We start from the raw sequence: 25,411 nt of genomic DNA on the forward strand, positions 1-25,411 counted from the left end.
ATTGAACCTGGATCCCTGGCGCCGTGAGGCAGCCGTGCTAACCACTGTGCCACCCAGGGCTTAAGAGGTTGAGGCCGTTCTCTTTCAAGCAAAGAAGGGTCAGACGGTTTCAACTGAGGTGTTTCAAAGTAGAAGGAACAAGGACAGGGTAAACAACGAAAAATAATTCCCATTGGTAGGAGGAACCAAAGGAGACCAATGAAGGTGATTGGCTCAGAGGGGGGCTGGAGGGAATTTCTGTTTTTTGGCGGAGCGATTTATGAGCTGAAAGAATGATGGAAGATAATGCGAGTGGAACATTTCAAAAGGGGGTTGAGAGCGGATGAATTGCACGATCGTGAAGATGGATCAGAGGTGCAGGATCAGCTGGAGACCTGAGTGAATTCACCATTCAGATATACAGCTGTTTGTATACTCATTGCGTTTAATTGTATTTGGATGGTGGATGTTAACCAATGATTCACGTAAGCTCCCATAGATAGACACATACGGAAACTGTGGTCACTGGGTTAGGAGGTGCATGCTTGTAATCTTTTGATTTTATTTGATTTGATTTACTATTGTCACATGTATTAGCATACAGTGAAAAGTATTGTTTCTTGCGTGCTATACAGACAAAGCATACTGTTCATAGAGAAGGAAACAAGAGAGTGCAGAATGTAGTGTTACAGCCATAGCTAGGGTTCAGAGAAAGATCAACTTAATGCAAGGTAGGTCCATTCAAAGGTCTGACAGCAGAAGGGAAGAAGCTGTTCTTGAGTTGGTTGGTATGTGACCTCAGACCTTTGTATCTTTTTCCCGACAGAAGAAGGTGGAAGAGAGAATGTCTGGGGTGCGTGGGGTCCTTGATTATGCTGGCTGTGTGGGGTACTTGATTTTGCTGGCTGCTTTGCGGAGGCAGCAGGAAGTGTAGACAGAGTCAATGGATGTGAAGCTGGTTTGCGCGATGGATTGGGCTACATTCACAAGGTTTTGTAATTTCTTGCGGTCTTGGGCAGAGCAGGAGCCACACCAAGCTGTGATACATCTGGAAAGAATGCTTTCTATGGTGCATCTGTAAACGTTGGTGAGACTCGAAGCTGACATGCCAAGTTTCCTTAGTCTTCTGAGAAAGTAGAGGCATTGGTGGACCTTCTTAACGATACTGTCAACATGGGGGGACCAGGGCAGGTTGTTGGTGATCTGGACACCTAAAAACTTGAAGTTCCCAACCTTTTCTACTTTGTCCCCGTTGATGTAGACAGAAGCATGTTCTCCTCTACGCTTCCTGAAGTCGATGACAATCTTCCACTGTGTAAATAAATGCCTCTAAAAGTGTGTAAGTATTGGCTCCAGTTCTATCCTTCATCACCTGGCTTCCTGGACTATATCAGAGAGAACGCACTGAGTTTTCTACAAGATCTATTGGACGCAAAGGACGGTACGGTGGCACAGTGGTTAGCACTGCTGCCTCACAGCACCAACGACCTGGGTTCGATTCCAGCCTTGGGTCACTGTCTGTGTGGAGTTTGCACGTTCTCCCCGTGTCTGCGTGGGGTTTCCTCCGGGTGCTCCGGTTTCCTCCCACAGTCCAAAGATGTGCAGATTAGGTGGATTGGCCGTGCTAAATTGCTCCTTGGTGTCCAAAGATATGCAGGTTAGGTGGAATGGCCATGCTAAATTGCCCCTTAGTGTCCAAAGATATGCAGATTAGGTGGATTGGCCATGCTAAATTGCCCGTTAGTGTCCCGGATGCATAGGTTAGCGGGATTGATGGGGTTAATATGTGGGGTTAGAGGGATAAGAACTGGGTGGGGATTGTTGCCGGTGCAGGCTCGATGGGCCGAATGGCCTCATTCTGCACCGTAGGGATTCTATGATTCTTCTTCTATGAACTCCATTTTAACAGAAGTAATGAGATTGCGTAACTCACCCTGCTCCGGCCACTCTCTGACACGGCCAGGCTGGTTGCACTGTTCCTTCTGCTGCCCAGGTTTGGAGGGGCAGGACTTTGGCTCCTCGTGGAGATGCCGGAAGGCAGCGGTGGCGCGGGTGGCACTGACGTTGCTTTGCTGCTGCTGTAATCCGCCGGCGGCAACATGTAATCCTTCGCATCCAATAGATCTTCGGCACTGCGGCTACTCCGCAAAGGATACATCCTGGAAAAGAAACGGAATGTACAGCTCAGCTCCCCATCAAAACCTCGTACACAAACACCACCCTTTGTTAGCAACACACTCGAGGGAGTAACCCTAGCAACGCGTACGGTGTAACATGGGCTACGCCGATTGGTTGGCCATTGAGTTCAATTGAGTTGTGTTTCCATGTTGTCGAAGTTTCCCATCTTGCACTCATCAGGACAAATGCAAAAATGCCAAATTTCAAACAATCACGCCAATTCCTACCACAGGAGGAAAGGCTGTTGACTGGTTGGCAAGTTGGCTCTGACTGGCTAAGCTGTTGCCATGGAGAAAGTGACGTGGAAATTAAGTGACAACAACTATGGCTCTGTCAGCAAGGATGGAAAAGGCTTATTATCAGACAAGGCCTCATTGAAGGGCAAGGAAAGAGACTAATCTAAACCTTGTGTCAGTTTCATAAACACTGCATTCCCGGCCTTGGTCACAGGATGAAACAAAGACATGTTACCATGACAATTCCAAAAAATAACATATAGTGACATATTATGCTAATGAAGGAAATGGTTTTCTATTGGATAAGAAAGAGCAAAAAGCTATGCTATGATTGGTGGACCATGTATGCAAATGAAGGATTTGAAATTTGCCCGTTTCTCATTTGCTGTAGTAACTATCACTGCGAATGATCTGTTTGAATCGACAGAAAACCATAGTAAAATTCACTCTGTCTGTTCTCCTTGCTAGCAAGTAATAAAAGTTTGGGAGATCGAGTACTCACCGTGCATTGCCTGGTTAATCCTCAACAGAACTATAGCTTCCCCAAGCTCCTGGGTAATTCAAAAAAGACCCACTTGCTCAACTGGCCCGCGCTTGCAAACCCCAAAGTAAAATGTCCACTGTCCAGTGCGATTCTGCAAGAGGGCAGCACTTGCTGAACATTCCTGAGTGTGCTAACGGCTACACAAACAACCAATTTAACATGATCAGCCCAGCTCCTGACCTGGCTCTTTGCTCGAAGTGATGGACGTTTATCTGCAAGGTCCACCCCATTCCCCCCCCAAAACCCGTTCTCTGCATCCAAAAGGAATATGTTCAAGCTTCTCTCCTTTTTTGAATTATCTGGGAGATTGTAAAAAAAATTATGAGGGGAAGAGATAGAGTGGACAGGATAAAACTGCTTCCCTTGGTGGAGAATTCTAGAACCAAGGTACATAGATACGAGATAAGTGGCAGTAGGTGTAGGGGGACACGAGGAAGAAATGGTGGGTGTCTGGAATTCACTGCCCGAGTTAAATGGCGGGGCAGGATAGAAGGGCATGGTAGCCACTCCTGCTTCTACACTTTTTATTCATTCATGGGACATGGGCGTCGCTGGCTGGGCCAGCATTTATTGCCCATCCCTACTTGCCCTTGGAGGGCAGTTGAGAGCAATCACATTGCTGTGGCTCTGGAGTCACATGTAGGTCAGACCAGGTAAGGATGGCAGATTTCCTTCCTTAAAGGACATTAGTGAACCAGGTGGGTTTTTCTGACAACGGTTTCATGGTCATCAGTAGATTCTTAATTCCAGATTTTTTTTATTGAATTCAAATTCCACCATCTGCCGTGGCGGGATTCGAACCCGGGTCCCCAGAACATTAGCTGAGTTTCTGGATTAATAGTCTAGCAATAACACCACTGGGCCATCGCCTCCACTTCTTGTGCTCGTGCTCTTATGTAATCCTTTAAAGGGGTTGCCCCCTTAATTTGTTCCTCTGTTTAGCTGATTTACTTCAATTGATCATACAGTCTTTAAAGTTTATCTATTAGTGTTACAAGTCGGCTTACACTAACACTGCAATGAAGTTACTGTGAAAATCCCCCAGTCGCCACAGTCCGGCGCCCCTTCAAGTTGAAGTTTATTTTATTAGTGTCACAAGTAGGCTTACGTTAACACTGCAATGAACTTACTATGAAAATCCCCTCGTCGCCACACACTCCGGCGCCTGTTCGGGTACACTGAGGGAGAATTTAGCATGGCCAATGCACCTAACCAACATGTTTTTTGGACTGTGGAAGGAAACCGGAGCACCCGGAGGAAACCCACGCAGACACGGGGAGAACGTGCAGAGACTGCACAGACAGTGACCCAAGCCGGGGAATCGAACCCGGGTCCCTGGCACTGCGGGGCAGCAGTGCTAACCGCTGTGCCACCGTGCCACCCCAAAAATGCCAAGCAGACCTGAAGCCAATCCTCGAACACCTATTGGGAACGGTATACATAAGAACATCTCCCAAACGCCGAATGACCCAGTTACCTGGCTGAGGGCTCCCGTCTCCGTATCTCCTCCTCCAAGGGTCTCACAAACGAACATGGGAACCAGCCCTGCCTGTGAGCACAGTGTTAATGGACACCAATAAATAATCACAGGTTAATGACAAAAGGAAACATTTCTCCACTGGCAAGACCCGATACTCTTCACCGCCCACTCAACGAGGTTTTATTTCCAACACTTGGGGCGCGATCTTACCGGCCGTTCACGCCACGCTCCCGCTGCAGCGAGGTCAGAGAATTTGGCACCCAGCCAAATCTCCATCTACTGCAGTGGGATGGGAAAATCCCACCTGAACAGTGGTAACATTCCAGCCTTTATTTACCAACAAATGAGCACAGATTTTATTGCAAGGCTGCTGAATGGTTTGAACCTGTTGCCATACTCCCACACGAAGTGCGTTGCCAGCACTCCATTCCTCATAGACAGTTGGCGGCACAGCAGCACAGTGGTCAGCACTGCTGCTTCACAGCTCCAGGGTCCCAGGTTCGATTCCCGGCTCGGGTCTCTGTCTGTGTGGAGTTTGCGCGTTCTCCTCGGTGTCTGCGTGGGTTTCCTCCGGGTGCTCCGGTTTCCTCCCACAGTCCAAAGATGTGCGGGTTAGGTTGATTGGCCAGGTTAAAAAATTGCCCCTTAGAGTCCTGGGATGTGTAGGTTAGAGGGATTAGCGGGTAAAATATGTGGGGGTAGGGCCTGGGTGGGATTGTGGTCGGTGCAGACTCGATGGGCCGAATGGCCTCCTTCTGCACTGTAGGGTTTCTATGATTCTATGAGTTGATTACATTCCAATGCGAGCATTGATGTGTGTCAGGGCATCACGGGTGTGGAGAAATGTGTTTTGGTCAAATTTGAAGGGATGGATGCAATTAAACATGGAAACTAGAAGCAGGAGGAGGCCATTCGGCCCTTCGTGCCTGCTCCGCCATTCATTCTGATCATGGTTGATCATCAAATTCAATATCCTGATTCCCCCTCCCCCCCATATCCCTTGATCCCTTTAGCCCCTAATTCCTTCTTGAAATCACACAATGTTTTGGCCTCAACTACTTTCTGTGGTAGTGAATTCCACAGATTCAACATTCTCTGTTTAATGTTTATTTATTAGTGTCGCAAGTAGGCTCACATTAACACTGCAATGAAGTTACTGTGAAAATCCCCTAGTCGCCACACTCCGACACCCGTTCAGGTACACTGAGGGAGAATTTAGCATGGCCAATGCACCCTAACCAGCACGTCTTTCGGACCGTGGAAGGGAAACGGAGCACCCGGAGGAAACCCACGCAGACACGGGGAGAATGTGCAAACTTTGCACAGACAGTGGCCCAAGCCGGGAATTGAACCCGGGTCCCTGGCGCTGTGAGGCAGCAGTGCTAACCATTGTGCCACCGTGGCTGGGTGAAGAAATTTCTCCTCAACTCAATCCTTAAAGGTTTTACCCCTTATCCTCAAACTATGAACCCTAGTTCTGGACTCCCCCACCATTGGGAACATTCTTTCTGAATCTACTCTGTCTAACCCTGTTAGAATTTTATGAGTTTTTATGAGATCCCCTCTCACTCTTCTAAACTCCAGTGAATATAATCCTAACTGACTTAGTCTCTCCTCATATGACAGACCTGCCATCCCAGGAACTAAAGGGGAGGTCTCAAACTAAGGGGGAATTACAAGACTCACAGTTTGAGGAGAGGGAACCTCTGTCCTAACTGAAGAGAGAGGCAGGGCTGAGGCAGTCAGATCAACAAAAGTAATATTGAGCAAACAAAGTCAAGATGTGAAACCACACCAAGGGCACACTGGTAAGCTACTGTTTTTGGCCAAAGTCCTTCCATGATGAACAAAAAGATAAATATTGAGTTGAAACAGTGAAGTAACTCTGACACTTAATAAATCCATTCATTAACCGGATGTGGGCATCGCTGGCTGGGCCAGCATTTACTGCCCATCCCTAGTTGCCCTTGAGAAGGTGGCGGTGAGCTGCCTTCTTGAATCGCTGCAGTCCCTGAGGTGTAGGTACACCCACAGTGCTGTTAGGGAGGGAATTCCAGGATTTCAACCGAGCGACAATGAAGGAACAGCCGATATATTTCCAAGTCAGGATGCTGGGTGTCTTGGAGGGGAACCTCCAGGCGGTGGTGTTCCCCAAGTATCTGCTGCCATAGAACCATAGAATCCCTACAGTGCAGAAGGAGGCTGTTCGGCCCATCGGGTCTGCACCGACTCTCCGTAAGAGCATCTTACCTAGGCCCATCCCCTTTGCCCTAACCTGGTAACCCGATGCACTTACCTTGGCCAACCCACCTAACCCACACATCTTTGGACACTAAGGGACAATTTAGCATGGCCAATCCACCTAACCTGCACATCTTTGGACACTAAGGGACAATTTAGCATGGCCAATCCACCTAACCTGCATATCTTTGGACACTAAGGGGCAATTTAGCATGGCCAATCCACCTAACCTGCACATCTTTGGACGCTAAGGAACACCTTAGCATGGCCAATCCACCTAACCTACACATCTTTGGACGCTAAGGGACACCTTAGCATGGCCAATCCACCTAACCTACACATCTTTAGACTGTGGGAGGAAACCAGAGCATCTGGAAGGAAACCCACGCAGACATGGTGAGAACATGCAAACTCCACACAGACAGTCACCCAAGGCTCAATCGAACACGGGTCCCTGGCGCTGTGAGACAGCAGTGCCAACCACTGTGCCACCCTTGTCCTTCCAATGCTGCAAATGATTCTGATTGGCACAGTGCGAGAGAGATTTGTTTGAAGGTTATGGAGGGCGGAGCGGTAGAATTGAGTAAGATAATATTACAGTTATACCCAAGTAACATTTGCTCAGTAAAGGGCAGTTATTCGCTTAAAAGAGTTCCTTAGAAGGACTGGGAAACCTGGTAGTTCCAGACAACATACTCTGCCCATTATCTGTCGGGAGAAATATATTATTAAACAGAGATAGAGAAGAAAAACTCGAACGACTGAGTGAGTGAAGGGCTTGGATTGTGAGGAGTGAATATACAAGTTTGTCATGTTCAACAGGAATTAGTCCCTCGACAATCATAATCCTTCCAGCTGCACCTTTCTCTGTCTTTTCAACAGCTACATTATGGGGCAGCACGGTGGTTGGCACAGCTGCCTCACAGCGCCAGGGACCCGGGCCCGACTCCCGGCTTGGGTCACTGTCTGTGTGGAGTTTGCACATTCTCCCCATGTCGGCGTGGGTTTCCTCCGGGTGCTCCTGTATCCTCCCACACTCCAAAGATGTGCGGGTTAGGTGGATTGGCCATGCTAAATTGACCCTCATTGTCCCAAGATGTGTAGGTTAGGGGGAATTAGCCATGCTAAATATGTGGGGTTAAGGGAATGGGGCAGGGTGAGCCTGGGTAAGATGCTCTGTCGGACAGTCGGTGCAGGTTCGATGGGCTGAATGGGCTCCACCTGCACTGTAGGGATCCTGTGATTCAATGTTATTTCTCATATGCTGGTGAACAGGCTGATGGGGGTGTGATTGGGGCCTCTTCATCAGAGTAAATTGTTGTAATCAAAGGGTTGACGTATGAGGAGAGGTTAAACAGTTTGGGCTTGTACTCACTGGAGTTTAGAAGGATGAGGGGGGATCTGATTGAGGTAGATAAAATACTAAAAAGGACTGATAAAGTAAATGTGGACCAAATGTTTCCCCTTGTGGGACAATCTCGAACAAGAGGTCACAGGTATAGGTTGAGAGGCGGTAGATTTAAAACTGAGATGAGGAGGAACTACTTCTTGCAGAGGGGGGTGAATTTGTGGAACTCGCTGCCCCATCGCGCGGTGGAGTCTGAATCATTGAATGGTTTCAAGAGGGAGATAGATAGATTTCTGATTTTAAAAGCGGGTTAAAGATGTGCGGGTTAGGTGGATTGGCCATGTTGAATTGCCTCTTAGAGTCAGGGGACTAGCTAGGGTAAATGCATGGGGTTATGGGGATAGGGCCTGGGTGGGATTGCTATGATATGAGGAACAGGTGGGGAGGTGGATTTGAGACCAGGGAGAGATCAGCCATGATCTGATTGGATCATAGAATCCCTACAGTACAGAAGGAGGCCATTCGGCCCATCGAGTCTGCACCGACCACAATCCCACCCAGACCCTAATTCCTGTAACTCCACACATTCACCCTGGTAATCCCCCTGACACGAGGGGCAATTTAGCATGGCCACAACCTGCACATCTTTGGACTGTGGGAGGAAACCGGAGCACCCGGAGGAAACCCACGCAGACACGGGGAGAATGTGCAAACTCCACACAGACAGTGACCCGAGGCCGGAATTGAACCTGGGACCCTGGTGCTGTGAGGCAGCAGTGCTAACCACTGTGCCGCGAATGGCAGGGCAAGCTCAAAGGGCTGAAATTGCTGACGCTTGCTCCTAATTCCTATGTTCCTATGAAAGATTTGGACAATGTGTCTCTCTTTTATCAACGAGATTGAAGCTCTGTGCGACCACACCACCATCGGTATTACATACTTGGGTGTTCCTTCCAGCTTTCCGTAAAGCCAGCCATTCTTTGCCTCTGGCACCAGTATCGCAATGATATCCCCTTTCCCGAAACTTAACATGGTTTGATTACTGCCGGCAGAATGAGAGGCTATGGCCTGGACACGAGGGCTGTTCATTGCGTTGATCTTGTCTCCAAGTGAGCCAGACCTTGACAGATGACCGTCAGAGCCTGATCCTGGGAAAAGAATGGCAAATATCAACAGTAACTAAGGCTGCATGCACGCTGATGATACAAAGATAGATAGGAAAGTATGTTGTCAAAGTAGACATAGGAAGGCTACAATAGGACATAGACAGTTTGTGTGGGCAAAAGGTCTTCTACGCTCTCTGGAGCGTAGGAGGCTGAGGGGTGATCTTATAGAGATCTATAAAATAATGAGGGGCATAGATTAGCTGGATAGTCAATATCTTTTCCCAAAGGTAGAGGAGTCTAAAACTAGAGGACATAGGTTTAAGGTGAGAGGGGAGAGATACAAAAGGGTCCAGAGGGGCAATTTTTTCACACAGAGGGTGGTGAGTGTCTGGAACGAGCTGCCAGAGGCAGTAGTAGAGGCGGGTACAATTCTGTCTTTTAAAAAGCGTTTAGACGGTTACATGGGTAAGATGGGTATAGAGGGATATGGGCCAATCGTGGCAATTGGGACTAGCTTAGTGGTTAAAAACAAAGGGGCGGCATGGACAAGTTGGGCCGAAGGGCCTGTTTCCATGCTGTAAACCTCTATGACTCTATGACTAAACAGAGTATATAGCGTGGGCAAATGCGAAACTGTCCATTTTGGCAGGAAGAATTAAAAAAGGAACATATTATCTAAATGGTGAGAGATTGCAGAGCTCTGAGAAGCAGAGGGATCTGGGTGTCCTAGTGCACGAAGCACAAATGGCTAATATGCAATTGCAAATAAGTAGGTCAGTAAAGTTTATTTATTAGTGTCACAAATGAGGCTTACATTAACACTGCAATGAAGTTAGTGTGAAAATCCCCTCGTCTCCACACTCCGGCTCCAGTTCGGGTCAATGCACCCCTAACCAACACACCTTTCAGAGCGTGTTGGAAAGTAGAAAAGCTAACAGAATGTTGTCATTTATTGTGAGGGGAATTGAATACAAAAGTAGAGAGATTATGTTTCATTTGTACAGTAAGACCACACCTGGAGAACTGTGCATTGTATTAGTATTGGAATTACCCCCCCACCTAACGGCATTGGTCTCCTTGCTGAAGGAAACGTGTAAATGCATTCGAAGATGTTCAGAGAAAGTTTACATAAGAACATAAGAAATAGGAGCAGGAGTAGGCCATCTAGCCCCTCGAGCCTGCCCCGCCATTCAATAAGATCATGGCTGATCTGAAGTGAATCAGTTCCACTTACCCGCCCGCTCCCCATAACCCTTAATTCCCTTACCGATCAGGAATCCATCTATCCGTGACTTAAACATATTTAACGAGGTAGCCTCCACCACTTCAGTGGGCAGAGAATTCCAGAGATTCACCACCCTCTGAGAGAAGAAGTTCCTCCTCAACTCTGTCCTAAACTGACCCCCCTTTATTTTGAGGCTGTGCCCTCTAGTTCTAGCTTCCTTTCTAAGTGGAAAGAATCTCTCCACTTCTACCCTATCCAACCCCTTCATTACCTTATACTCGGCTAATACCAGAAATAGGCGGGTTGTGTTATGAGGAAAGGTTGGAGAGGCTAGGCTTGTATCCACTCGAGTTTAGAAGAGTAAGAGGCACCTTGGTTGAAACATACAAGATCTTGAGGCACCTTGACAGTTTTAAAGTTTATTTATTGGTGTCACAAGTAAGCTTACATTAACATTAAAGTTGCAGCTTGGGTGGCTTGTAAGGAAAAAGATCTCAGTATTATTTGGGTGTTTAGATTGTAGTAACGGGGTTATGTCGGAATTTATAACCTAAATAGGTGGAATGAGGAAATGCGTGAACATCTGGAAGTTCTTGCAGATGTGAGGTTATTAGAAAAATATGCAAGAGATAGATAGAGGGAAAGAAAGAGAGATACGCATCTCGGAAACATCTTACTCATTGAGGGGTCTCTTTCTTCGGTTTGCCTATGGTTTGAGTGTGGGTATGAGATCAGTTCCGCCCCATTTAACTCACGTCTCACTGGCTGGGGGCTGGCAATGTAGCTGCACCGTGAGATGATGTCCTCATTCTGCAGGCGGAAGTTTTTATTCAAAACAGAAAAGCACAAAATCAGTCAACCCTCAGACTTCAATTCATTGTTTTCCCACAAGTTACGCAATTCGCTATACCAGGAAAGTCCAGTTTCACAGTACTGCAATGACGGGGGTCACACACGGTGGCGCAGTGGTTAGCACTGCTGCCTCACAGTGCCAGGGATCCGGGTTCAATTCTGGCCTCAGGTCACTGTCTGTGTGGAGTCTGCACGTTCTCCCCCGAGTCTGCGTGGGTTTCCTCCGGGTGCTCCAGTTTCCTCCCACAGTCCAAAGATGTGCAGTTAGGTGGACTGGCCATGATAAATTGTCCCTCAGCGTCCAAAGATGTCCAGGTTAGGTAGATTGGCCATGCTAAGTTGCCCCTTAGTGTCCAAAGATGTGCAGGTTAGGTGGACTGGCCATGATAAATTGTCCCTCAGCGTCCAAAGATGTGCAGGTTAGGTAGATTGGCCATGCTAAATTGTCCCTTAGTGTCCAAAGATGTGCAGGTTAGGTGGATTGACCATGCTAAATTGTCCCTTATTGTCAATTTAAAGACAATTCACCAAAGATCCTGAGACAGCACCTTCCAAACCCACAACCACTTCCATCTAGAAGGACAAGAGCAGCAGATACATGGGAACACCACCACCTGCAAGTTCTCCTCCAAGCCGCTCACCATCCTGACTTGGAAATACATCGCTGTTACTTTGCAGTCGCTGGGTCAAAATCCTAGAATTCCCTCCCTAACGGCATTGTGGGTCAACCCAAACACATGGATTGCAGCGATTCAAGAAGGCAGCTCACCACCACCTTCTCAAGGGCAATTAACATGGACAATAAATGCTGGCCAGCCAGTGACGCCCATGTCCCACAAATGAAAAACGAATTAGCACGGCCAATCCACCTAACCCGCACATCTTTGGAGTGTAGGAGGAAACCAGAGCGTGGGAGGAAACCGGAGCACCTGGAGGAAACCCACGCAGACACGGGGAGAACGTGCAAACTTCACACAGACAGTGACCCGAGGCCGGAATTGAACCCGGGTCCCTGGCGCTGTGAGGCAGCGGTGCTAACCACAGTGCCATCGCGCCACCCATGTGTTCCGCTATCCTGTTACTTCGTGACCGGAAAATGATAAGGGAGGGAAGCATCCCTTCCCGAGTCGCTGATTACCGGACTGAGAGCCATTCCTGTGGAAGAGGCCCGCGGACTCGCTCTCCCAGATCTGTTCCCGGAAGTCACGGGACTGGTGTGTTCTTTCCATCCCGGAACTTTGTTGTGTAGAGTTTCCTGGGCCTGAAAGAGAGAAAGAAGAAAGGGAACAGCGGGAGGCAGAGAGTATCTGGAAGGTTAATGATGGAGAGAAGGCTAATGTCTTGTGGCATTGACAATCATGTGATCCTGCACTATAGGAAGGAAAGAGTCTGAGTCCCAGTGAACCTCTACACTGTGAGATTCTTGTCTCAACAGCGCTTTCAGGGCGACAGATTCAAAATACATCAATGATGCCAATAGCTTAATTCACAAGCCTATTGCAGCAATTGAATATGTTACCTACACTAGAATTATGCATAGATGACACTTAAAGTTAATTTATTACTCACAAGTAAGGCTAACGTTAACACTGCAATGAAGTTACTGTGAAATTCCCCTAGTCGCCACTCCGGCGCTTGTTCCGGCCAATGCACCCTAACCAGCACGTCTTTCAGACTGTGGGAGGAAACCAGAGCACCCGGAGGAAACCCACCCACTTGTTTCCAAGTGTGCAACAGGTCTATTTACAAGACGTTAAAATAGCTCTGGAATCACAAACTGTCAGCACCCATGCCGACAGCCCAGTTTCGCATAGCTTCTGTGGTTCACTGGGTCACCACCCAGTGGTCACAGTGGCTAGCTCTGCTGCCTCACAGCGCCAGGGACCCGGGTTCGATTCCCGGCTTGGGTGACTGTCAGTGTGGAATTTGCACGTTCTCCCCGTGTCTGCGTGGGTTTCCTCCGAGTGCTCCAGTTTCCTCCCACAGTCCAAAGATGTGCAGGTTAGGTGGATTGACCATACTAAATTGCCCAGTAGTGTCCAAAGATGTGCGGGTTAGGTGGATTGGCCATGCTAAATTGCCCTTTAGCGTCAGGGGAACTGGCTAGGGTAAATATGTGAAGTTATGGGGGATAGGGCCTGGGTGGGGTTGTGGTCGGTGCAGACTCGATGGGCCAAATGGCCTCCTTCTGCATTTACGGATTCTATGATTATCAATCAAGCACAGTGAGCATTGATCAGCTACCAGACTCACATAATCAAACACAGAACAATTGATCACTACAGAAGTGAAATCGGGCGGGGGGGGGGGGGGGGGCGGGGGAATTCTCCGCCCTCCCAGCCACGTGCTCCTCGGCAATGGAATTTGGCGCGGCATTTGTTGGCGGTGGGATTCTCTGGTCTCACCGCTGTCAATGGGAGTTCCCATTGATGCCATCCCAGGCCAGCGGGATATCCGTGGGCACGGGTGTACCACCAGCAGCACCAGAGAATCCGGTCAGCGTGGACGGCCGGAGAACTCCACGCACCCCCCCCCCCCACCCCCAAGATCATATTATCCACTCATAGAATGTAAGCATCATTGGCAAAGCCAAAGTCTGTTGCCCCTCCCTAATTGCGCTTGAGGAGCTGATGGTGAGCCGCCATCTTGAATACAACCAAATGGCTTGCAAGGTCATTTCAGAGGGCCAGTTGGGAGTCAACCACATTGCTGCAGCTCCGGAGTCACATGTAGGCCAGACCAAGTAAGGATGGCAGATTTCCTTCCCTAAAGGACATTAGCGAACCAGATGGGTTTTTTCCGACAATCGAAGATGCTTTCATGGTCACCATTATTGAGCTAAGTGGTGAGTATATAGGACACCTCCAGTGATGGGAACAGAGTCGGGTAGGGAACTGTTGGCGTAAGAATTGATACCGGCTGGTGTGCCAGTTGCAGGACATTGCTCCCAGTGCTGGATATTTTGGAGGAGATGGGTTTGGGGCCCAGGGAAGGCCTTTATAAGGAGTCAGCAGGACCCGATAGTCGGTGTTTGGTGCCAACCTTGTTGTAGAAGCTCAGGAACTGATAGGAAAGGTGGAAGTGTTTCTCGGCCAAGAACCGGTAACGCCGTCTCTCTTCAGCCAGGGCCTGTCTGTAACTGCTCTTGAGAAAGACTTCCATGTTGGACTCCAGATTGTAGATCTTCTCCTGAAACAGATCAGACAGCACACAAGTGTCACAAAAGAGCGAATCACAACTAATTTGCTTGCAGATCCTGTCTTACCACAGCCTTGCTCAGAAACGGGTCATCACCTGGTGAGACTGAAGGCCGACTAATTTTCCATTCATTTACAGGATGCAAGCGTCACTGGCTAGGCCAGCATTTATTACCCATCCCTAATTGCCCCTTGAGAAGGTGGTGGCAAGCTGCCTTCTTGAACCATTGCAGTCCATCCCCTCCACCACCGACGCTCAGTAGCAGCAGTGTGTACCATCTACAAGATGCACTGCAGCAACTCACCAAAGATCCTTAGACAGCACCTTCCAAACCCATGACCACTTCCATCTAGAAGAACAAGGGCAGCAGATACATGGGAAAACCACCACCTGCAAGTTCCCCTCCAAGCCACTCACCATCCTGACTTGGAAATATATCGTCCGTCCCTTCGCAGACGCTGGGTCAAAATCCTGGAATTCCCACCCTAACGGCATTGTGGGCCAACCCACAGCACGTGGGCTGCAGCGATTCAAGAAGGCAGCTCACCACCACCTTCTCAAGGGGCAACTAGGGATGGGCAATAAATGCTGGCCCAGCCAGCGACGCCCATGTCCCACGAATGAATACAAAAAAAGGTACACCCACAGTGCTGTTAGGGAGGGAATTCCAGGATTTTGACTGAGGTACAGTGAAGGAACAGCCGATATATTTCCTAGTCAGGACGGTGAGTGGTTTGGGGGGAAACTTGCAGATGATTGTGTTCCCATGTATCTGTTGCCTTTGTCCTTCTAGACGGTATAAGTCATGGGTTTGGAAGGTGCTGCCTAAGAAGTCTAAGGGACGGCACGGTGGCACAGTGGTTGGCACTGCTGCTTCACAGCTCCAGGGACCTGGGTTTGATTCCCGGCTCGGGTCACTGTCTGTGTGGAGTTTGCACATTCTCCCCGTGTCTGCGTGGGTTTCCTGCGGGTGCTCCGGTTTCCTCCCACAGTCCAAAGATGTGCGGGTTAGGTTGATTGGCCATGCTAAATTGCCCCTTAGTGTCCCGGGATGCGTAGATTAGAGGGATTAGCAGGTAAATATGTAGGGATATGGGGATAGGGCCTGGGTGGGATTGTTGTCGGTGCAGACTCGATGGGCCGAATGGCCTCTTTCTGTACTGTAGGGGTTCTATGGTTCTTGTTGAGTTTTGACACATGTTTTCCAATTCCATACCAAATCTAAACACCATTATTCTATCAGGGAAGACAGTGTTGTAGTAGTAATGACACTGAACTAGCATTCAAATCTGGAATTAAAAACCAGTCTCAGTAATGGATTGTCATAAAAACTCAGCTGGTAGTTTCCAGGTCACTAATGCCCTGTAGGGAAGGAAATCTGCCATCCTTAACTGGTCTGGCCTACCTGTGATTTGCAACATGTTCTTTTGGGCGGCACAGCGCCACAGTGGTTAATGCTGCTGCTTCACAGCGCCGGGGACCCGGGTGACACCCGCAGGAAACCCAGGCAGACATGGGGAGAATGTGCAAACTCCATGCACACAGTGACCCGAGGCCGGAATCGAACCCGGGTCCCTGCTGTGAGGCGGCAGCGCTAACCACTGTGTCCTTAAATCTGGATCAACTTGTAAGCTCAGCTTAGTCACAAGGGAAATATTGACCTTTAGCTATCGATGAAATGGAGTAAGTTAATGGGTAGACTTTGACCAATTTGCTTTATAAAAGAACACCAATAAATTAATAAACCGTCTCGGAATTCACTGACCTACTCCCCAGAGTAGCAAACTGTTCCAGCTTATTTACACGGGCGTGCACAATGAGCTATTGTAAAGAGAGGATGAAGGGAAGCAACTCACAGACAAACTCCTATCCCACACAAATGACAATGTAGCAGAGTGAAAGGAGATTCCGAACCAGCTAATAAGATTTATAGACAGAGGACAAGAAATCAGTAAGGATTTATAAATGATTCTTAGACCAGTGAACACTAACAATTTACACATATGTGAGTGCAGTAAGTAAATCAAAACGGGTAATTGTGATTTCAAAACATGTATGCTGATATTTTATAATATTTTAACATACTTAACATATAAAAATAATGAGGGGCATAGATCAGCTAGATAGTCAATATCTTTTCCCAAAGGTAGGGGAGTCTAAAACTAGAGGGCATAAGTTTAAGGTGAGAGATACAAAAGTGTCCAGAGGGGCAATTCTTTCACACAGAGGGTGGTGAGTGTCTGGAAGGAGCTGCCAGAGGTAGTAGTAGAGGCGGGTACAATTTTGTCTTTTAAAAAGTGTTTAGATAGTTACATGGGTAAGATGGGTATAGAGGGATATGGGCCAATTGCAGGCAATTGGGACTAGCTTCGGGGTTTTAAAAAAGGGTGGCATGGACAAGTTGGGCAGAAGGGCCTGTTTCCATGCTGTAAACCTCTATGACTGTATTTCAAATGCATTGTTTACTTTAGCCAAGCTAAGTTACCAAAAGGCATGATGGCAAAAGTCAATAGTTTAAAGCCGAAGGTCTGGGAACAGGTTAGTCAGCAGTAGTCTTATCGGGAGGATTCCATAAGGGAACAAATGTTGCAACTTCAATCAAAGGTCTATCCCCGATAACCTTTGAATACATGCATTCACTGCCCAGACACATGGATAGATATGTCACTGGACGCAGGAACACATGTCTATTCAACTTGGCAGTGAGCCAGTGGGGACGTCCACTTTGACCTGACGCTAGTGTCTGCCATTATCAGGGAACAGGGATGAGTTAGTGCCAAAAGGGAAGACTACGTCTGGAATCTCAATCTCACCTAACCACAATCCCTTGCTCCCAGAGTGATTTGGTTTCATTTGATTTATTATTGTCACATGTATTGGGATACAGTGAAAAGTATTGTTTCTTGCGTGCTTTCCAGACAAAGCATACCATTCATAGAGTACATAGCGGAGAAGGAAACAAGAGAGTACAGAATGTTACAGTCATAGAAACCCTACAGTGCAGAAGGAGGCCATTCGGCCCATCAAGTCTGCACCGACCACAATCCCACCCAGGCCCTACCCCCACATATTTTACCCGCTAATCCTTCTAACCTACGCATCCCAGGACTCTAAGGGGCAATTTTTTTTAACCTGGCCAATCAACTAGGGTGTAGAGGAAGATCAACTTAATATATGATAGGTCCATTCAAAGGTCTGATGGCAGCAGAGAAGCTGTTCTTGAATCGGTTGGTACGTGTCCTCAGACTTTTGTATCTTTTTTCATAGAAATCATAGAAACCCTACAGTACAGAAAGAGGCCATTCGGCCCATCGAGTCTGCACCGACCACAATCCCACCAGGCCCCACCCCCATACCCCCACACACTTTACCCACTAATCCCTCTAACCTACACATCTCAGGACACTAAGGGGCAATTTAAGCATGGCCAATCAACCTAACCCGCACATCTTTGGACTGTGGGAGGAAACCGGAGCACCCGGAGGAAACCCACGCAGACACGAGGAGAATGTGCAAACTCCACACAGACAATGACCTAAGCCGGGAATCGAACCCAGGTCCTTGGAGCTGTGAAGCGGCAGTGCTAACCACTGTGCTACCGTGCCGCCCGGTAGGAAGAAGGTGGAAGAGAGGAGCAAAAGTGGGCCATTCGATCCCTTGAGCCTTCTAGCATTTGATAAGATCATAGCTGATCTACTGGCATTTCGAGCTCCACATTCCCCATCTATCCCCGATTACCTTTGATTCTCTTGCATTCTTGGTCAGAGCAGGAGTCATACCAAGCTGTGATACATCCAGGACGGAGATCAGAAGGATGCCGACACTCACTGAGACCTCAATTTGGGAAATGTCCCCTATCGACAGACCTGATCCCCTGTGAGGTGCAGCATTGCCCAATTATCCCTCAATCCTTTCTCTCCAGCACTGTGTCTAGGTCATTCTTCAACATATTTGCACTCAAAGTCACTTGGCAGGAGAGGTATTGAGTATTGCTGAAAAAAGGGACATGCTGTTGAATCTTTACATCTTGCACTCATCAGGACAGATTTATAAGAATTCTAAATCTAACACAAGAACCATTTATACTGCATGAGTAGAGGGTGCTGATTGGTTGCAAGAGGACTCTGCTTGGTAGAGGTGTTGCCATGGAGAATATAGTAAGAAGTCTCACACCAAGTTAAAGTCCAACAGGTTTATTTGGTAGCAAAAGCCACTAGCTTTCGGAGCGCTGTTCCTTCGTCAGGTAAGTGGGAGTTCTGTTCACAAACAGGGCATAAAAAGACACAAACTCAATTTACAAAATAATGGTTGGAATGCGAGTCTTTACAGGTAATCAAGTCTTAAAGGTTCAGACAATGTGAGTGGAGAGAGCGTTAAGCACAGGTTAAAGAGATGTGTTCATCCTTGGATTCATGTCACACTATCTGTAACCCCCACGACTTGCCTGGGCTTGCAAAATCTCACTAACTGTCCTGTCTGGAGACAATACACATCTCTTTAACCTGTGCTTAACGTTCTCTCCACTCACATTGTCTGTACCTTGAAGACTTGATTACCAGTAAAGACTCTCATTCCAACCATTATTTTGTAAATTGAGTTTGTGTCTTTATATGCCCTGTTTGTGAACAGAACTCCCACTCACCTGACGAAGGAGCAGCGCTCCGAAAGCTAGTGGCTTTTGCTACCAAATAAACCTGTTGGACTTTAACCTGATGTTGTGAGACTTCTTACTGTGTTTACCCCAGTCCAACACCAGCATCTCCACATCATGGAGAATATACCAGGGAACAGTTAACTAAGCATGTCCATGTATTGTGTCTTTTGCAACTAAATAAAAGCTTGGGGCGGTAGGGGAGGGGGGTGCAGGGACAGCCATTCCCTGGTTTATTTCCCATGGCAATGCCTTGACCAATCAGAATCAAACTGCCTGGTTTGAATTTAAACAAGAGCTCAGCAGTTAACTGTTCTCTGGTGCATTCTCCACGGCAAGGTCTCTCCCAATCAGAGTCTTCTTGCCAACCAATCAGCACCCTCTTGTGCGGTATAATTTGTTATTCACTTTGAGATTTGGCAATCTTGCGAATCAGTCCTGATGAGTGCAAGGTGAGACGCTTCGACAACTCGTCCCTTTTTCCAGCAATGCTTACACTCACGAAAGCAGTATAGCTACACTCAACAAAATTACGGTGTATAGTTTATGTAAAAGGTACCAGCTGTGGGTTTGTGGGCCACATTCTTGCCTCTTAGTCAAATAGTCGTGGGTACAAGTCCTACTCGACTTGAGTACAAAACCGAGGCTGACACTGCCATTGAGGACTGTGACACACTGTGCCTTTAAGAAATGTACTAACTGTCATGTTTCTGGTGAAGGGTATGTTTATACTTCAGCTCCGAATACGGTGCCAATTGTCTACAGCTGGCACCCCATACTGCAGAAGTATAATTGCTCCTAATTATTAGAGTGTTTGGAAGTTAATGCAGTTTTGTTATTTTAGGGGTTTTAGAGTAGGGTTTGATTCGATCAGGGAGGCGATGGCCTAGTGGTATTATCGCTAGACCATTAATCCCAAAACTCAGCTAGTGTTCTGGGGACCCGGGGTCAAATCCCGCCGCGGCAGGTGGTGGAATTCGAATTCAATTAAAAAATCTGGAATTAAGAATCTGATGACCGTGAAACTATTGTCAATGTTGGGAAAAACCCATCTGGCTCACTAATGTCCCTTTAGGGAAGGAAATCTGCCATCCTTACCTGGTCTGGCCTACATGTGACTCCAGAGCCACAGCAATGTGGTTGACTCTCAACTGCCCTCAGGCAACTAGGGGTGGGCAATAAATGCTGGCCCAGCCAGCGATGCCCATGTCCCACAAATGAACAAAAAAAAGGAGAAAATCATGTGAATGGGCGAAGCTAGGCTTACAGAGAGACAAGCAGGCAGTTGCTGTTTGAATTTGAAAAGGAGCAGTAGCACTTTCTCTCTCTCTGTGTCAGGAAATTAAAATCTGGGATGTGCTAGATAATAGGTATCACTCTCAAGAGGTCTGAAAAAGGCAAGACATGTTTCCTCCCTCTCTCTGGAGCTCTGCTGTTTGAGAATCACAGAAGCATAGAACCCTACAGTGCAGAAGGAGGCCATTCGGCCCATCAATCCTGCACCGACCACAATCCCACCCAGGCCCTATCCCCAACACCCCATGCATTAACCCTAGTTAGTCCTCCTGAAAGTAAGGGGCAGCTTAACATGGCCAATCGACTTAACCCGCACATCTTTGGAGTGTGGGAGGAAACCCACGCAGACACGGGGAGAACGTGCAGACTCTGCACAGACAGTGACACAAGCCGGGAATCGAACCCGGATCCCTGGCGCTGTGAGGCAGCAGTGCTAACCACTGTGCTGCCAAGAGAGATAGGTGTGTCTCTCTGTCCAGAGGGGTTAAAAGGCTGGATGGCTGAAAAATCTTACAAGCATGTTAACTGACTCTGCAGAGCAGTTTACTTCTATTGGGATATTGCTTAAATTGTGACCCACCTTGGGTCAAATCTCGCACATATGTCAATCCCTTGAAAATATTAGCCGTCTCAAAAAGGCTGACGTTTGGCCTCAAGACATTGACCACAAAAAATGCAATTTTTACACAAGGTAATGACCAATGAGAGACCCTTCCCACCATCCCTACCGCCACCCCCATCCCTCCCACCCCTCCCCTCCACCCCTCCCACCCATACCCTCCCCACCCCACCCCACCTACCTGCATGTCCCTGGCCTGTGTGCTTCTCATCCGCTCCAGCCGCCGAAGCTCTGCATTTGCTCCCCCGAGGACTTCAGTCCTCTTCCGGTGTTCCATTTCGAATCGCCGTTTACTATCCTACAAAGAATTAAAACCGTCCGCAATTTCAGAACTGGAATGTTCCGGGCAAAGGGAATGTTGAGTCTCCGACAGTTGCTCCCAGGAGTGGATCCCGCGCCCGTCAACAGTCTGGAGTTTGCCGTCAGTGGGGCGGCACGGTGGCACAGTGGGTTAGCACCGCTGCCTCACAGCGCCAGGGACCCGGGTTCGATTCCCGGTTTGGGTCACTGTCTGTGCGGAGTTTGCACGTCCTCCCCGTGTCTGTGCGGGTTTCCTCCGGGTTCTCCGGTTTCCAACCACAGTCTGAAAGACGTGCTGGTTAGACCATAATGTGGAGTTGCTGGCATTGGACTGGGGTAGGCACAGTAAGAAGTCTCACAACACCAGGTTAAAGTCCAACAGGTTTATTTGGTAGCACGAGCTTTTGGAGCATTGCTCCTTCATCAGGTGAGAGACATAAGACCATAAGACGTAGGAGCAGAATTAGGCCACTCGGCCCATCGAGTCTGCTCTGCCATTCAATCATGGCTGATATTTTTCCCATCTCCATTCCCCTGCCTTTTCCCCATCACCCCTGATCCTCTTAGGGTGCATTGGCCATGCTAAATTCTCCCTCAGTGTACCCATACAGGTGCCGGAGTGTGGCGACTAGGGGATTTTCACAGTAACTTCATTGCAGTGTTAATGTAAGCCTACTTGTGACACTAATAAATAAACTTTAAACTTTTAATTTTGGGGGGTGAGGGAGAATGGGGTGGCCATAACAACAGAACTCCTCATTGCGTGAACCAGATACCATGATCGTACATGGGCCAACACCTAAAAGGTTGCATTGCATCGAGGGTTGCCTCACCTGGTACTTAAGAGGCTAATTGGCGATGGCAGGTCACGTAGAATCATAGAATCCCTAAAGTGCAGAAAGAGACCATTCGGCCCATCGAGTCTGCACCGACTACAATCCTGCCCAGGCCCCACCCTGTAACCCCGCATATTTACCCCGATAATCCCTCTAACCCATGCATCCTGGGACACTAAGGGGCAATTTAGTGTGGCCAATGCACCCAACCGGCACATCTTTGGACTGAGAAATTATTTCAGTTGGGCACTTAGGACTGGGGTTCATGGCCAGAAATTAGAGCAGACCTTTCAGGGGGCGTGGAGTGAAAGTTGGATCAGAAAGGACGTGATAATTAACGGAGGTGACACCAGGTGCTCACCAGCTGGAGTTTAATCGCTGACCCTCAGGGATTGGCTACGTGGGAGTGGACAACATGCATGCAATGCAACTCATGAGAAAGGCTGGGAGTTGGTCAACATCCAGCATCCAGGGCGTGATCTCTCCGGCCCACTGCACTGGTCGATTAGCGTAGCGGGGCGGTAAATTTGAATGGGAGGATAAAAAGGCTCGATGCATTGAATTGCCTCCTTCTGCACTGTAGGGATTGTATGATCAGATCAGCTATGAAGGGCATCAGGCCCTTCACGATCCTCCCGGGCCATTTTTGATGATGTAATCAGCCTCGTGCCCGGGCAATTTAAATATTTATAGGCTGATTTAAATATGATTAGTAAGCCTGGGACGTAATGGTCCTGACTCGCTTAGCTTTCTAACCTCGCCAGTGGAGGTTCTCACCAGCAAGGATCACAGATGGTTCCCACTCATAGGGACCTGACCTGGTGGCCTCGTCGGTGGGACAAGAGGCCATTGAGACCCCCCCTGGGTGTTGTGGGGGGGGCAGAGCTGGGCAGTGCCAGCTTGGCAACCTGGCACTGCCCACTGGGCAGCTGGCAGTGCCAAAGGGGTGGCGCCTGAGGGAGCAGGGCCCCACGGGGAGCAGCCAGATGGGTGCGGAGCCAGGTGGGGTACCCTGCTGATGGTGGCTGGTGATGGGGTCGGCAATAAGAGATCTGGGCCGCCCATCGGGGGGGGACGGCAATCAGGTGGCCGGTGATGGGAGGGCAAGCAATCAGTGGAGCAAGCAATCGGTGGGGAGAGCGGAGTGGGAGGCTAGTGATTGGGGGGGTGGCAATTGGGGAGGTGTCCATGGGGGGGGGGGGCGGAGTTGAGGGGGCAAAGTCCATGGTGGTGTGGGGTCGGGTGGTTGACAGATCTCCCATAAACTGTGTAGATTTGTACACAGTATATGGGAAACCAGGGCGCATGCCTGGCAGTCTGCAACTGGCTTCCCCAGCAAGCTTAGACTCCACCCCTCCCAACCCCACCCCCCACCAGCTGTGAAACCCCCTACTGCCAAAATTGACAGAGTATGGGAAAATTGTGCGGGCTAGGTGGGTTGGCCATGCTAAATTGCCCCTTAGTGTCACAGGTTTAGCAGGGTAAATATGTGGGGTTATGGGGCTAGGGCCTGGATGGGATTGTTGTCAGGGCAGGCTCGATGCTTCGAATTGGCTCCTTCTGCACCGTAGGGATTGTTATGATCAGATCAGCTATGATCGTATCAAAAGGTGGGGCACGTTAGAGGGGCTGAATGGCCTCATCCTCCTATTATGCATGTTGAAACCGAATAATGAAGGAAACTCTTCGAGATTTACTCACAGTTATGTACTCTACGTCCAACTCCATATTACGGTCCATCTCTCGCAGGAGCTCATCGTTGAATCTGCGAAACTAAAAAGCACAAACATCAAATGTCAGAATGCCGGGCCCACTGTGAAGCCTCATTGTCAAGTTGGCAAACATCTGGCAGCGTTGGAACATTTTATCATCTTTAAGAAGACTCACTGTTGTTTCAAGACATGGTATTCTGTTCGTAAATGCACAGAATTGGATGCAAACTTTATTGACATCAGATTAATAATGCAATGGTGTGTGCTTTTTGTCTATAAATGAAGGACTAAAGCACGTGGCCTAGCACAGGCTATTAATAAGAGATGGAGAAAAGATGGAGGGGAGTAAGGAGAATATGGTTAGGGACCAGGTCAGAAACTCCAAGGTATTTTATGAACTTAGCCCAGACCCCCAACTTTTACTTTTGAATTTGGCATTAAGGTGAGTATAAGGTGTTTCTCTCTGGGTATGATTCAAGCGACCCACTAGGAAGCTTTTATCAAAACAAACTTTATTTAAGATCACGGTTAGAATATAACAAAAAGAATTAGCATAACTTTTAACAATTAAAATCCTTCAAGATAACAAAGTGTAATTCTTAACAGCTATCCAATATAGTTCCAATTTAAGCAATATCCCCATAGACATGGAATCATAGAATCCCTTCAGTACAGAAGGAGGCCATTTGGCCCATCGAGTCTGCACCGACAACAATCCCACCCTATCCCCATAACCCCACCCGGAGGAAACCCATGCAGACACGGGGGAGAATGTGCAAACTTCACACAGGCAGTGACTCAAGCTGGTAATCGAATCTGGGTCCCTGGCGCTGTGAGGCAGCAGTGCCACCATGCTGCGACAATTTTATGAGAATCGACAATGGTTTCATGGTCAAGGCACTCTTCAAATGCGGACAATAAAAATATAACAAAACTTATTCCAACTTATAAATCAAAGAAAGGTTTAATAAAGAAACTTCATTAGTCCAAACTTGAGGCCTTGCCCTGGGCCAATCCAAGCTCCCCACAATTCCCAACAAGTTCTTATTAAAAGTGAGTCAGCTGACCATCACATCATTCTGTAATTGGTTCCATGGTTTACTGGGTCAGCTGACCCTTACAGCTTGTTACTATTGGTCACATTACATCCGATACAAAATTGTCACTGGTTACATTCTAACAGTCACTGCTACTGAGAATAATTCTAGATTTTATTAATTGAATTTAAATTCCATCAGCTGATCTGGTGGGATTGAACTCATGTCCCCAGAGCATCAACCTGGGCCTCAGGATTACTAGCACACCACCACCTCCCCCCCCAGTGATTCTGTGACTAAGTCTGGGTCCAATCATCAATTATTCAGACCAATCGAGGCAATCTGTGTAATCCAATTTGTGACAAAGGGTCGTAAACGTAGCCCAGTCCATCACGCAAACCAGCCTCCCATCCATTGACTCTGTCTACACTTCCCGCTGCCTCGGCAAAGCAGCCAGCGTAATTAAGGACCCCACGCACCCCGGACATTCTCTCTCCCACCTTTTTCCGTCGGGAAAAAGATACAAAAGTCTGAGGTCACGTACCAACCGACTCAAGAACAGCTTCTTCTCTG

The 25,411-nt window shown here is 48.1% G+C and overlaps 1 protein-coding gene across 1 annotated transcript in view; it reads right to left on the reverse strand.

Moving 5' to 3' along the window:
- Positions 1-25,411, reverse strand: part of LOC144509469 (BAR/IMD domain-containing adapter protein 2-like 2) — an 88,852-nt gene that overhangs the window by 38,946 nt on the left and 24,495 nt on the right. The window contains exons 5-12 of the mRNA XM_078238380.1: positions 23,791-23,862; positions 21,135-21,251; positions 14,232-14,378; positions 12,328-12,450; positions 11,015-11,147; positions 8,947-9,154; positions 4,415-4,486; positions 1,913-2,138 (exon numbers count right to left, since the gene is read on the reverse strand). Of these exons, the coding sequence (XP_078094506.1) occupies positions 1,913-2,138; positions 4,415-4,486; positions 8,947-9,154; positions 11,015-11,147; positions 12,328-12,450; positions 14,232-14,378; positions 21,135-21,251; positions 23,791-23,862 (1,098 nt within the window). The remainder of the gene's footprint in view (positions 1-1,912; positions 2,139-4,414; positions 4,487-8,946; positions 9,155-11,014; positions 11,148-12,327; positions 12,451-14,231; positions 14,379-21,134; positions 21,252-23,790; positions 23,863-25,411) is intronic.

Source organism: Mustelus asterias, chromosome 21 (assembly GCF_964213995.1).
Source record: "Mustelus asterias chromosome 21, sMusAst1.hap1.1, whole genome shotgun sequence".
NCBI lineage: Eukaryota > Metazoa > Chordata > Chondrichthyes > Carcharhiniformes > Triakidae > Mustelus > Mustelus asterias.